General features: G+C 47.1%; 2 protein-coding genes across 2 annotated transcripts; one reads left to right on the top strand and one right to left on the bottom strand.

Annotated features, from left to right (window-relative positions):
• Positions 1-284: 284 nt before the first annotated feature.
• Positions 285-8,677, bottom strand: LY89DRAFT_786121 (ARM repeat-containing protein). The gene is made up of 4 exons (XM_018222954.1): positions 8,461-8,677; positions 6,282-8,398; positions 964-6,231; positions 285-916 (listed from the first exon to the last, which is right to left on the bottom strand). The coding sequence occupies exons 1-4, from the start codon at positions 8,591-8,593 to the stop codon at positions 368-370; spliced, it is 8,067 nt and encodes a 2,688-aa protein (XP_018066321.1). The 5' UTR covers positions 8,594-8,677; the 3' UTR covers positions 285-367.
• A 79-nt stretch (positions 8,678-8,756) lies between these two features.
• Positions 8,757-13,915, top strand: LY89DRAFT_653531 (P-loop containing nucleoside triphosphate hydrolase protein). Its single transcript, XM_018212257.1, has 11 exons — positions 8,757-9,551; positions 9,602-10,340; positions 10,395-10,965; positions 11,016-11,113; positions 11,164-12,180; positions 12,234-12,375; positions 12,435-12,819; positions 12,930-13,140; positions 13,188-13,436; positions 13,483-13,558; positions 13,607-13,915. The coding sequence occupies exons 1-11, from the start codon at positions 8,816-8,818 to the stop codon at positions 13,817-13,819; spliced, it is 4,437 nt and encodes a 1,478-aa protein (XP_018066322.1). The 5' UTR covers positions 8,757-8,815; the 3' UTR covers positions 13,820-13,915.
• The last annotated feature ends 1 nt before the right edge of the window (position 13,916 follows it).

The following is a 13,916-nucleotide window of genomic DNA, read 5'->3' on the forward strand; positions in this document are numbered from 1 at the left end:
CAGCAGGTCATGCCCGAGTCAATAACCTTATCACGTGAGCGGCGCCTCAAAACACGGGAGGATTGAGTCTATCCTTGTTGTACGGAGTTCAATGCGGAATTGAGCATTCTTACAAGAAATGTGGAACTATGACCGAGCTCTTCCGTTGAGATTTTCTGTTGCTTGTGTACCCTGAGCTTTCTTCCCTAGGCAAATAGGAAGATATCGCACTAATGAAACGTCTCAAGCAGTTACTAAATTAGGATTTGCACAGAATTATCAATTGACAAACTGAACTGTATTTACGCAAGAATTCATTCGTCTAAAAACGATCCCTCCAAATACAATGCACGCTTTTTGACCACCTCCCATGCCTTTTCGTAACTCATCACTCATCAAAAGCTCCCTCTCCAAGGTCGACTCTTCCTACCGAAGCTATCTCCTTTTCATCATCAACTTCATCTTGAGAGAGTCCCAAGCCGCCCTGTCCACCTTCTGCCTCTTTCCTCTCTCGTGCAGTATTTCCCAGCCTCAATGCAACACGCTTAAAGTAATCCTGCATGCTCCGCTTTTGGTTGGCAGCTAGATCTTGAGATGCAAGATACTTGTCGAATACTTTGCTCTCCTCATCTACGACATTGAATAGCGCCATAAATGCTGCTTCTGCCGCCAGCTTGATAGGAATGATGGTATCTCGAACACTAGCAAAGACGGGAAGTGCGAGTAGTGGAAGATGAGGACGAGCGAGCTCCATGTGATGTCTGCACACAGTTCGCACCACCACCAAAGCTAGACGTCGAGTGTCAGCCGACTGTCCAGGTCCTATCAATGTGGCAAGTGTCTCGAATATTGGCTTGATCGTCTCATAGTCACTGCTGCGTGAGTCGGATAGAAGGTATTTTCCGGCCGCGAGGACGCAGTTGTCAGAAATGAAGTTCTGATTATGTTAGCAAAAGTTATAATAAGCAAAGATTTTACACTCACGTTCTTGTTTTGCATGCCTTCACAGATGCTTTGTGGTAAGCTATCGGCGAAGGCAGTCTCCGTTAAAGTCGCTGGGGATTCTAGCAGCACAGCGTTCAGAGCCAGTACAGAGGACTGAGTGAAGTGACTTGGTAAGACTCTGTTCTTGATGAGGGCAACAGCACTCTCCGAGGGGACAACCTTAATCAGAGCTCCAAGTAACTTAGCATTTGTGATTGCCATAGAAACATCATTATCCTCTGGGTCAGTGTCGATAAGAGTAAGAACAGCGCTTCGAGATGCCTCACTCATGTTCGCTCCTGCCTTACTGATGACTTCGTAGAGGGCCTTCAGCATGGCGTTACGAACACCTGAATCAGAAGTCCTTGATCCAGTGACCAACTCAGCAATGAGTGGATCTATTCGAGGAGTGAGTGTGATCAACGTGCCTAGTGCCTTGGCTGCTCGAGTTCTCAAAACTTCACTTGATGTATCTGCCAGGGATTTGGCGAAAGTCCTCTGAAGTTGAGGTAAGAAGGGTTTCAAGAATGTAGGAATCTTCTCGAGGAGATTGTTCAAAGTCAACAGAATCGCTGCTTTTACGTCGACTGAGCGTTCGGATACCACTCTGATCAACGGTCCAGTTATCTGAGTGACAAATGGCTTCAAAGCATCCCCACTTGTACGATCTACAATGTCCGAGATGGCAAGAGCACTTTGTGTTCTCTGCTCTGCGGTGCCATTCATGAGACCTTGTAAAAATATAGGTAGGATGGCATTGATGCCCTTAGGCAAATTGAAGCCTGGCAGATTTGATCCAGCAACTCCAACATGTTGTAAGATTTGTCGTGTGGAGTACACAAGAGCTTCCATCTCTTCTTTCTTTATGTGTTTAGTGAATTCGCTCAACGCGGTCCAGGCGGCTAGAACTACGTCCGGATCCCGGTCATCGAAAGATATAAGTAAAGCTCTTACGATATCTTGGTTATAGCGAGAGTAGTCCACAGTGGCCGCAGCGAAGAACTTTGCGAGATGATGATCAGTAGCTGCTCTTATGCGGTGGTCATCGTGCTTCGAGAGCCCAAGCAATACACTCATAGCCGTGTTCAGACCATCAAATTCATCAATCGAAAGGATCACGGTGTCGAATGATGTGTTGAGATCTTCGAGTAAGCCCTCGTCATTGCAGGAGATGATGTTGGACATTAACGCATTCAATATCGTAGGCAATCTTCGGGTCATGGCAGAGCCAGCGACAGTGGATAGGGATGCTAAAGCTTTGGCGTTGAAAGACGAAATTGGAGAGGTCGTGAGGGTTGGGATCAAGTTAGGCAAGATGATGTTTGATCTTGTTGTCTCGGTAAGTAGCGTTAAGAGGGCAGATAGAGCGTTGTCTGCGTCTTCATCTGTGCGTAACAGGTTAAGAAGATAGGGTAGCACTTGATCGACAGCTCTCTTGCCAAGAATCTGCTGCAAAGAGTCAAAAGCTTCTGCGGCAGCTTCTCGGACTTCCTCGTCGGAATCGATAAGAGCGGTTCGGACTACTGATATCAAAGTCTTCTCGTGATCCTCCAGAGCTTCAGGAGAAGCAGATGAGATTAGTTCTCGAAGAGCAATGCAGATACCTTGCTTGGCATCGGTATCTGTCGATGTTTGCAGACCTTCCTCTAGTGTAGGAAGCAAGCTGGATAGGACTCCGTCGCCAGCTTTTCGAATCAACTCGCCGAGTGCGTTGCCCGCAATAACTTTCTGCTCCATATTGGAACTTCCTAGTCTGCGAATGATAAGTTGGGTCAATGTTGGGATAAGCTCCTTAAGAGTTCTTGGGCTGGCCACAAGAGCCTTCCAAACATTGACTGCGGCGGTACGAACCAAGCCAGACGTATCGCAACGACAAATGTAAAGAGACGAGAGGACCTTGTTTCTCTTCTCTTCTCCAAGGACTTCCAGTAACGAGGCTCCTGCTTCCTGGGCACCTTCTTCTACCTCATCTTGCTCGGTACCGGCGTTGATGCCTGTGAGGTTGAACAACAAATCGCCCACCAATTCCACAGAGCTAAGACGAATTCTGTAGCTGTCATCAGCAAGACCTCGTTCCAGCTCGGGTAACAAGAGATCGATAGCTCTAGTTGCGAAGTTCTTGACAAGAAGACGTCCAGCTCGGAGGGAGGTGTCACGAATGGACTCGATCTCATCAGCCAGACCACTTAGAATTGGTGGAATGATTTTGCTGAGATAGTTTGCGAAGCTGTTGCCGAAGCAAACAGGCAAGAAGATGAAGAGTGACATGAAACCTTCTCGGACAGAAGGCTTTGAGGAAGCAACATTTTGCAAGATTGTGGGCAGTGTTTCTTCCAAGCGACTGGTACCGAGACCAGCAAGGACCTCGCTCAGAGCTTGAGCAGATCCGAGTCGGTCACCAGCACCAGTATCTGATTTCAGTGTTTGCATCAATCCTGGGATAAGATCAGGTAGAGCATCTTCGCCAAGCTTCTCGATCAGTGAGCCAAGGGCTTTCGAGGCAGTTGCACGTGTGGTGGGCACAGGATCAACCACAGCAACTTTGAGACCAGCGACCAAAATTGGCAGATGCGAGATCAAATCCTTTCGCTCCGTCAAATGGGCCAGACTGCCAATGACCTGAGATGATTTCCTCTTGGTCGCCGAGCGATCCCCTAGTCCACGTTCTAGAATGCGAACTACAAGTGCAAGTGATGGTGCATCCAGGTAGTGAACGAATTGTACCTTTATGAGAGAGTCCAAAGCATCGTCTGTGTACTTTGTAGGATCGCTAAGAGCCTTAAGCAGTACGTCCACAAGGCCTTTGATCTCGGGATTGCTGATGACTTCACCAAAGCGTTTCAGACTTCGATTTGCGCCAAGTCGAACTTCTTTGTGACTGTCGTTGAGTACCCCAGTCAATGGTGGAATGATCTCAGGTAAGCTCTGGGCTAATTGTTGAGGATCAAGGTAGGCCATAGCACCCAGAAGGTCGCATGCTCCCTTCTTACTTCTCCATTGTTGGTCATCAAGGCCCTCCAAGAGCGTAGGCAATATTCGCTTGACACCGTATGAGCTCAAACTTGCAAAACAGGCCTTTGCGGCTGCTAAGCAACCCTCACGTACATCCGCACTGGCGTCTCCAAAGCTGGAAAGGAGCTGGGGTACGATTAAAATAACGTAAGGCTCAAAGTTTCGCCCTAGAATCGTTGAGAATAATTCATATGCCAACAATGCACCCTCACGATGATTGACATCCTTCTTGTTCTCAATCCCACCTTTCAACGTTGACATGATACGATATTCTCTCAGAGCTAGTATACCAATGCCATGAACAATACCTGCAAGTCCATAGGCGGCACCGCGACGAGCAGCGTATTTCTTGGAATTGAACAAGCGATCGAGAACATGCCTGATGTACTCTGGATTCTGCTCTTTCGACGCACGTACCAGTGGCGGCAAGCATTCAGCAACAGCGTATTGCACTGCTTCAGAAGGTGTACTCAGAGTCTCTAGCAGCCTCTCCACTACCTTAGGAACTCGTGGATCTCCCGCCTTCAAATGTCGAGCGAGAGCTCCGTACATGATGATGACAGCTTCATTGACTCGATCCGCGAATTCGGAGCCTTTGTCTGGAGCTTCAAGAGTTTGTTCGAAGGTTTTCATTAGTTCCTCCACCTTGTCTTTGCCGTGAAGTGCGATAATACTGGTAGCTGCTTCTACCATTTCTTCTCTCACATTTGGGTTTCTGTCGCCAAGAGGACCAGCTTCAATCAGAAATTGCAAGAATGCAATAAGTAGGCTAATCTCGAAAATGGGAGCTAGCTCTTTGAACGCAAGAGCTATACCGTTTCTAGCCTCCCAGGGATCCGACAGATCCATCTTTTTGGGCATGCCGTATTCGTCGAGCTGGGGCACACGGGGCTTTGCAAGCTCTTGATATGTCGACTTCAAGCGTTCTAACACATCTTGAAATGTTGATGGCCGTAATTTCACAGCTGCCGCTAACGATCTTGCCGCCGCTCGTCTCAATTGCTTGTCCACAATCTCGAGATAAGGCAGCATCCTGAAGGGAGCATCTTCGGAGACTGTAAATTCGCTCTCTTCCCAAATTTCTTTTCCAAGCTCGACATTCTCTTCCACGTCGTCATGACAAGCGAGCCATATCTCGTCAGAGAAGTCTACATCACTCATATCGATCTCAGCACTAATTGATTGTAGGACTGAGGAACGAACCGAAACTTGCGGGACAATTGCTCCGCGGGCAAGGATTGACAGCTCGATCTCAGTTATGTTCGGCGCAATACAACGGCAAAGATCTGCCAGACAATCTTTGATCATCTTGTAATGCTGATTATAGTTTTGCATCGATGATATTAGCACAGACAAGATCTCCTCGCGTGGTACCAGCTCGTCAGAGCAGGCATCTGTATGGTAAGATAAGAATTCTAAAGCTAAGACAATCTGAGCTTCAGCGTCATCAGACTCTCCAAAGCCTTTCTCGCGCAGGACGAGAAAGACAAGAGGGAGAATGTAGATCAAGGAGACTGTATCGAAAGGTCGTTGTTCTCCAGAGAAGCGAAGTCGATAAAGGACTCTGGTAATCAACGCACCTAGAGGCTCTTCCTCTAGATGCTCTGGAAGGTGTGGTACATTTAAAGCTCTCAATGTCGCGATACCTATGAATGGCCTCAGAGCACCAACGCGGCTCGGAAGTCGTTCTGCGCAGGCAATGTACGCATCGGGAGCTGCATTGCCTGTGATGAGCCCAGCACCAGCCTTAATTACCTCCACTAATGCCTTGACAGCCGGCCCCATCCAAAGACCTGCTTCAGTAGGCGGTCCTGTGGCTAGGCTGTTGATGATACCAAACCCACGGAGGAGCTTTGCTTGAAGGTGGCGAATCTGCAGACGAATAGCAGACTCCTTTTTCAACTGAGCATTAACCTTGGCAGTTTCTTCGGAAGTGAGTTTCTTCTGTTGTCCTTTCTTCTGTGCGAGCTGAGCTCGTAACTCTTCTTCCCACTTCAAAGTGTCGTAATCTTTTGTATTTTTGTTGGGAACATAGCTTTGGGACTTGGACGCGAGCACATCGACAAAAGCCGTGCCTTCTTCTGTTCTGAAGATAGCCGCCTCTGTTGGGCCGATGTTAGTCAATTGAGTTGAGTCCAGATCATTTTCAAGAAGCTCTACAATTCTAGGGGTCATTGCATCGGGGGCCACAAAGGCAAGTTCTGCTGCTGCTTGGAAAGCAGCGATCTTGACATTGTCGGATCTTTGGAAGGTCGCCTGTTGTCAAGTTAATGATCTGAACTGGGGAGTGATGCATGAGAACATACTTTTTCGTCAAATCTAGTGCAATCAAGTATCTGCTGAACCAGAGCATCTCCAGATTTCCTGGCAAGGTTGCCAGGATCTACCTCAACTTTGAGACACAGCTGGATCCAGCTCACTCGCGGTAACAATTCCTGTCGAGATAGAACCAACAGTAAAATCATCTGCTCCATCCGGACAGACATTTCGACTTGACCACCAAGCTGAGTGACTTCTGCTGGGGATAGACAGATGGCTCGAATAACATGGTGAATATTGCTGTTCTCTGTTTTAGACAACACAGCAGCACTATCCTTGTCGCCTGATTCGATGGAGTCTCGCCACCTCCAAAGTCCCGACACGATAACTTTGACAATTGCTAAAGGATAATTGAGGTAGAGCTTAGTCAAGGTTTCGGAAGCATTCTTTCTAACACTCGGCTTGACGGTTGAAGAGCATATGCAGAATATTACGGCTTGAGACCAGGCAATAGAGCTAGGTGAAACTGTATCAGACGTAACGACATCTTGTGCAGTGGATGCAAGAGCTCGAAGAAGCCAGATGAAATCCTCCTCACTTGTAAGCTTCCCATAAATGCGTGGGTTCAACAGGAAGGAAGGTTTTGGCTCCATAACCAAGGCTTGTCTTCCTATCTGAGCTTTCTTCAGAGCCGTATCAACCTTGCTATTCGAAACATGTGGTAGCTTCGTAAAGGCAATAGCAGTAAGCACAAAAGCGCTGGCGACGAGACCAGACTGTGCTGCAGCCAAAGGGTTCGCCGTGACTTCCTGCCAGATATCCATAAGAGGTGAGATTGTGCATTCAGCGAGTTTAGCTAATTTGCCTCGCAAAATCTCATGATCATCCGTGGCCCAGAACAGTTCACCCAGTCGTCCGGTCCAAAGACTCTTGAAAGGTACCTTTTTATCCGAGATCCCTTTGGTGAAAGCATCTGTCATTTGCTTATCCAGATCCATTCCATGCTGTATTGCCCAACTTACATAATGCAGGAGGGCTGATGTCTCCGATGTAAGCGCTGCCTCGTTTGCTTCTTTGCCGACAACGGCGGTAATAGCTGAACCAATCTTGGTAGCTGTTGTCTCTGTGACAGGGAGTAGAGCAAGCATCTCGGCATGGTTAGCTCTCTGATCAGCGGAAGGCAATTTTCCAGCTTTGAGAGGGGTAACAATCTCTTCTGCAACCTCAGCAATAACATTCACCTCGTGACACTTGGGAGCCGCAGCACGAAGTGCCGAAAGCGCTCCTAAGCGAATAGTAGCATTGCTTGACTTGATATTGGAAAGCAGAGGTTTGAGAAGGTTGTTCTTAAGAATACTTGTAAGATCTATCGTATCAGGAAGGGAACGAAACAGTGGCGTAACGAGATCATTGAGCACTATCTCCGGTGCACGAAGCAGAGCTTTTTCCAGAGCAGGAACAATCTCCCTCTCTATGTCCTCCTTTGTTGCGAACGAAGCAAAGAAGTCATGTAAAGCATTCGATATGTGGCTTGGTACAAGAGTCCGCGAACCAATGATTTCTCGAATGTAGAATGCGTAGTATTCGGATTTCTTGTTCGTGAGACATTCTTTCATCTCTGACGATTTCGTGGACTCTTTCTGGAAATTCCTCGCACATGTTCCAGCGATAGCTCCAAGCATGATAGCATTCTTCGCAGATGACTGAGCACCTTTTGACGCAAGTTTCTGGATAGCTCCTTTCATCACATTTTGCCTCTTCTCGGGTATAGAGAATGCCTCCCGGAGTCCTCGCCATGTGACGCGCAGTGCGGTTTGTCTAATGTTGTCCCGCGGAGACTCTCCAACACACAATTCCAGCAATCGAGCATGGCTCTCGAGAACTTGGAAGCCCCAGATATCCCAGTAGTCGGTTCCAGTCAGCACCTGCAGAAGCATGCTACACCATTCTACCAGAACAAAAGCATTGCTGGGGGCGATCCCTAGCTTCAAAGACTCGGCCTCTAGATTCTTGATGAAGCCCGCTAATGCTGGAGGAGCACAGCCTGAGCGAAAAGCAAGTCTTAGACATTGCTCAACAGCTCGACGAGAGGGGCGGTCGCGATAGTATGCATGCGTGTCAAATAACAGCTGTAGAAGAGGGGGGAATAATTTCGGGCTGATTTCTGTTCCAAAATTAGTTAGCAGACAAACAATTGGGAATATTGGGGTGAATGAGGTTTCAAACCATTCTTTGAGAGCCTCTCCTGCAAGATTGCGAGGGTATTGATCCGCCTTGAAGTTGATGAAGAAGAGAGTGATGTTTTGAGATCTAGGTCCACCACGCCCGCCGCTATCCCGTTGACCTCCACCTCAGTCATATTGTAGAATCGAGAATATTGTCATGACCAAGCAGTCCTGGCGCCTTATTTCGCGTTCGTGGGCTCCTTGGTCGCAGTTTAGAGGTGGTCGTGCTGTCTTAGCGATCTTGAAAAAAAAAAGTCTTGAGCGTCCACCGCGTCAAGCTCGAGCGTCATATGTCAACACCACCCCGCACATATTCGCAATTTGATACTTGAACAACCACCCACCAAAATTCTATCATGGCTCCAGGAAAGAAGAAAAAGAAGCCAGCCTCGAACCCTGCGAGAGGTTTTGCAACTACGTCTATTGCTTCCAAACCAAAAGTCGAAATCGCTGAACCCGACCCAGTACCAGCGCCTACAGAGTCGCAAGGAAATGCCGAGAGTAATGAAAAAGGAATTCCAGAAAATTCCGCCTTGAATCCCGAAGCATCAATAGCTTCAGGGAACATATTATCTGCTGAAGACTTCGAAAAGCAGCTGGAAGAATCAGAGCTTCAAATTCTGGTAGAGAAGCATGCACAGAAATCCAAGAGAGATGCTCTCCGACAAAAGACGAGACTAGAGACGGATCGCCGAGTCCTCAGAGGGCAAGCAGACAATCTGATCACAAGAAGGTGGCTACCCCCGGAGCTTATGGAGGAAATATTAGATCTTGTACAAACAGAAGGGCGGTTTGCGGGGCAGGCGAACGAAAATGCCCATGCAGCAAAGCAGGTCTCAGAGGAAGAGTTAACGGTTCGTCTCTGGACTTTGCAGCAAGCTCTGGTTGGGTCAGGCTTTAGAGAAGACAAAGTCATTTTGGCCCTACGATATGTTCTTGACATTTCAGACAAGATCATTTCTGGAAACAAAGATTCGATCTGGGGTATGGAGGAATCTCTGGACTGGCTTGCTCGGGAATGTCCACGAGATTGTCTCCCAGACTACGAAAATTGGCAAAGAAGAGGAGCAATGGTGTCAAAATCCCAGACAGGTACAGACCCTAAGTTGTTACATTATTGCTGTGCTGATTCCAAGTTTCAGAAACCCCTATGGACAGCCCCTTACCATCTGGTTATTCTACTCCTCAGGCAGAGTCTGATACGAGACATTTAGGACATGGTACTACGCGTGGCCCATTACCCTATCCCGAGAGGCAGAGATCTCCTGCAAAGAGAATCGTGCCTATTGATGATGATAGCGACATTGATCCGGATGATCTCCTCTCTGTATATCTAGACTGCAAATCTAAGTTGTTTGAAATGGAAAGACAAAGATCTAAACCAGGAACCAACGCATCGAATCCTCGGCCGAAACAGACGCCTTCAAAATCTGGAACCGGCCAAGATCTAACAAGAGCTAAATTGGATAGAAAGATCAAAAAGATCCAAGATGACGTCCTCTTTGACCAATACATCGCGAATCAGCGATGGGAAGCTCAACGCATACTTCTCGAAAGAGATGCTGCTCATCGACGTGCTGTTGAGGCTACTCCGGATGTCAGCGACGAGTTGGCAGCATTGGCTGATTCAGACGTAGACGACGAAGTCAGCAAAGAAGCCGCTCGGATGGGCGCTGAATTACTAGAAGGCAACGATAGCGACGATGAAAGTGCTTTAGCAGATCTATTTGCAAGCCTGCCTGTCAATGAAGTAGACCCAGTTACTGGAAAGAGCATCACTGTTGTTAACGGAAGTAATGGCGTCAAAGTAACAATCCGAGACTTCGGGAAGTGGACTGGCGTGAGCCCGACGAGAGTACTCGAAGAAGCCTGTCGTGCTAGGTATAATTTGCTTGCTGCCTCTTCAAGTTATTTATTTTACTGACAAATCACTAGGGACTCTTCGGCAAAAATCCAGATGTTATTGATATCTGACTCAAGTTACTCTAACCGTCACTCTTTAAAGATTTCTTGGTCTAAAGTGCAGGATCTCCAGCCATCAGCCCCCCCGACTAGCGTTGATTATAGCTCTACAACAAAGTCCCAAACCTTCATTATGACTTCCATATCAGCCCCTGAGCCTAAACAATCTGAAGCCTTCATTGCAACCACCGCACTATTTCTGCTTTTCAGCTCATCGGGAAAGGAAGATAAAGTGTTTCTGCGCTTACCAGCCGTGTGGAGAGATTTATGGACAGAATTTGCTGAGACAAAGAAAGGGAAAGCAGACGAGGCTGACCGTAATGTCATCCGAAGATTCCGTGACATGGTTCGCGAGAGACGAGATCGTGAATTGGAAGACGGTGTCTTGATTCAGGGCGCGTTCAAGAATCGAAATGGAGCCCGTCCTCTTGAAAATGGCGAAGAATCTGGCACTGACAAGGCCAACAAATCGACCCTTTCCCCCGAGGCATACCAGAAAATTTGGATTGATAAGAGTAGCACACCTAATTTCCAAATGATGCTCGTCAGTTTGTTGTTACACCCCTCGCCGTACAGTAGCTAATGTGTATGCAGCAATCGAGAATGCAACTTCCTATGTGGCATTTCAAAGATGAGGTTTTGGACACTATTGAGAAGCATCAGGTGGTTATCATCTGCGGAGAGACTGGATGGTAAGGACTGATGTCCGCATATCAGCGAAAATACTGATGAAATGGTGTAGCGGAAAGAGTACCCAAGTCCCTTCATTCATTTTGGAACATCAGCTCTCGCAAGGCAAAGCCTGTAAAATATATTGTACAGAGCCTCGTCGAATTTCTGCCATTTCACTTGCTCGACGTGTGAGTGAAGAGCTTGGTGAACGAAAGAATGATCTCGGTACCCCAAGATCCCTTATTGGATACGCAATTCGACTTGAATCAAATACTTCAAAAGAGACACGACTAGTCTACGCTACGACTGGCATCGTCATGCGAATGCTCGAGGGCTCAAATGACCTGCGAGATATAACTCATATTGTTCTGGACGAGGTTCATGAGCGCACAATTGATAGCGACTTTCTTTTGATTGTACTCCGCAAACTCATGGCTAGGCGACCTGACCTTAAAGTGGTGCTTATGTCTGCAACAGTTGATGCAGAACGATTCTCGAAGTACTTGGATGGTGCTCCAGTGCTTTCTGTCCCTGGCCGAACATTCCCAGTCGAAGTCAGGTATCTCGAGGATGCTGTCGAGCTTACTGGATTTAATATCGATAATGGTCTACATGAAAAGTTTCAGGATCTTGACGATGACGATACTGAAGCCGCAGATGCAGATCTTTCTGATGCGGCGAAGGCCGAAAACACAAAAGCATTAAAGGGGTTTAGTGCGAAAACTCGAAATACAATTGCTCAGATCGACGAATATCGTATCGAATTTGAATTGGTCACACAACTTCTTGCTAAGATTGCCACAGACTCGCGTCTGGAAATGTACAGCCAAGCAATTTTAGTATTTTTGCCTGGTATTGGAGAGATTCGACAGCTTAACGACATGCTTGTTGGCCACCCGGTTTTCTCATCTAATTGGTTTGTCTACCCGCTGCATTCGACAATCGCTAGTGAGGATCAAGAAGCTGCTTTCTTGGTTCCCCCGCCAGGCACACGAAAGATTGTTCTTGCCACCAACATTGCCGAAACTGGTATCACGATACCAGATGTGACTTGCGTAGTCGATACTGGCAAGCACCGAGAAATGAGGTAACTGCAGACTGCTGCTAACATTCGTAAGACAAATGCTTACAACTTATCAGGTTCGACGAGAGAAGGCAATTATCTAGACTTTTGGAAACCTTCATCAGTAAGGCGAATGCAAAGCAACGTAGAGGCAGAGCTGGAAGAGTCCAAGAGGGTCTTTGCTTCCATCTCTTCACGAAATACAGGCATGACGAGCTTGTGAGTACCTCTCCCTGCCCTCGTACCGAGTGCCAAGAACAAAATTGACGATTCCTTAGATGCCTGACCAGCAAACACCTGAGCTACTTCGCCTATCTTTGCAGGATTTAGCTATTCGAGTCAAGATTTGCAAGCTTGGTGGTATCGAAGAGACTCTGAGTCAAGCATTAGATCCGCCCTCAGCCAAGAATATACGTCGAGCAGTTGACGCACTCATAGACGTCAGAGCACTAACACCTGGCGAAGATTTGACACCACTTGGGATTCAGTTAGCACGATTGCCGTTGGACGTTTTCCTTGGGAAGTTGGTGCTTTTAGGAAGTATCTTCAAATGTTTGGATGCTGCAGTGACCATAGCTGCCGTGCTGTCTTCAAAGTCGCCTTTCTCTGCACCATTTGGAGCGAGAGCACAAGCAGACACAATCCGTCTTGCTTTTCGTAGAGGTCAGTTTTGCTCCCCTCCTTCATCTCGCACACTTCTCTATACCAAGCGTGGGCTCATGGCTCGTTTGTCCTGATTATTATATCATGAAACTTCCGCTGACACCTAGCAGGTGATTCTGATTTGTTGACTGTGTACAATGCATACCTAGCCTGGAGACGAGTTTGTGTGACTGGAGGTTCGGAGTATCAATTCTGCAAAAAGAATTTCTTAAGTCAACAAACATTGTCGAGCATTGAGGAACTAAAGGGACAGCTTGTCTTGTGTCTTGTGGATTCCGGCTTCCTGCCCCTCACTGAGGCTGAGAGCATCTCATTGAATAGGTAACTCTTACCGGGTTCTTTTTATGTCAACTTACTCACTATTCTAGATCACGGTACTCGAGCAGGCGACGACAATTCTTTGACATCCCGCAACGAGCCAATGTTAACAGTGATAATGATGTTATCACAAGTTCTGTGATTGCATGGAGCTTCTACCCAAAATTGCTTGTGCGCGATGGTAAAGGGTTCCGAAACGTTGCCAACAACCAATCGATCAGTTTGCATCCTTCGTCAGTCAACAAGGGCCACCATGAACTCAAATGGCTCTCCTTCTACCATATTATGCAGGCGAAACAGTAAGCGTAAATCCAAATCTTTGGGTACAATGCCTAACATTTACAGGTTCTACAATGCACACGAGACAACGGCTGCAGAAGAATTCGCAATTGCTCTTCTGTGTGGAGATGTTCGTTGCGATGTACGTTCTTCTCCTTTACATGTTTAAGCAGCAACTAATATCAGCCAGATGTACTCGGGAGTATTCATTATCGACGGTAATCGCGCTCGCTTTGCAGTTTCGGATTGGAAGACCATGCTTGTGATCAAGACCCTCCGATCACGTTTACGAGATATCATGACACGATCCTTCAAGACTCCTGGGAAAGCTCTTACTTCTCAGCAGCAGAAATGGATGGATGTTTGGCAGAAGATTTTCTCACAAGAATTCAAGGAGAAATGAATGTATGAATGAATGCATGAAAGGAATACATTGGCATAGAGTGCATAGACTTGGCGTTCTGTAGGTATCAACTCTGAAAAAATAATGCAAGGACTCG

This window comes from Mollisia scopiformis, assembly GCF_001500285.1.
Source record: "Mollisia scopiformis unplaced genomic scaffold LY89scaffold_22, whole genome shotgun sequence".
NCBI classification, from domain to species: Eukaryota; Fungi; Ascomycota; class Leotiomycetes; order Helotiales; family Mollisiaceae; genus Mollisia; species Mollisia scopiformis.

Coding starts and splice junctions, on each gene's coding strand:
- LY89DRAFT_786121 (XM_018222954.1), bottom strand. CDS start 8,593: ATGACTGAGGTGGAGGTCAACGGGATAGCGGCGGGCGTGGTGGACCTA. Junction 6,232..6,281: donor GCACTAGATTTGACGAAAAA/GTATGTTCTCAT, acceptor ACTTGACAACAG/GCGACCTTCCAAAGATCCGA. Junction 917..963: donor AAGGCATGCAAAACAAGAAC/GTGAGTGTAAAA, acceptor TAACATAATCAG/AACTTCATTTCTGACAACTG.
- LY89DRAFT_653531 (XM_018212257.1), top strand. CDS start 8,816: ATGGCTCCAGGAAAGAAGAAAAAGAAGCCAGCCTCGAACCCTGCGAGA. Junction 12,181..12,233: donor GGCAAGCACCGAGAAATGAG/GTAACTGCAGAC, acceptor ACAACTTATCAG/GTTCGACGAGAGAAGGCAAT. Junction 13,141..13,187: donor GAGAGCATCTCATTGAATAG/GTAACTCTTACC, acceptor TCACTATTCTAG/ATCACGGTACTCGAGCAGGC.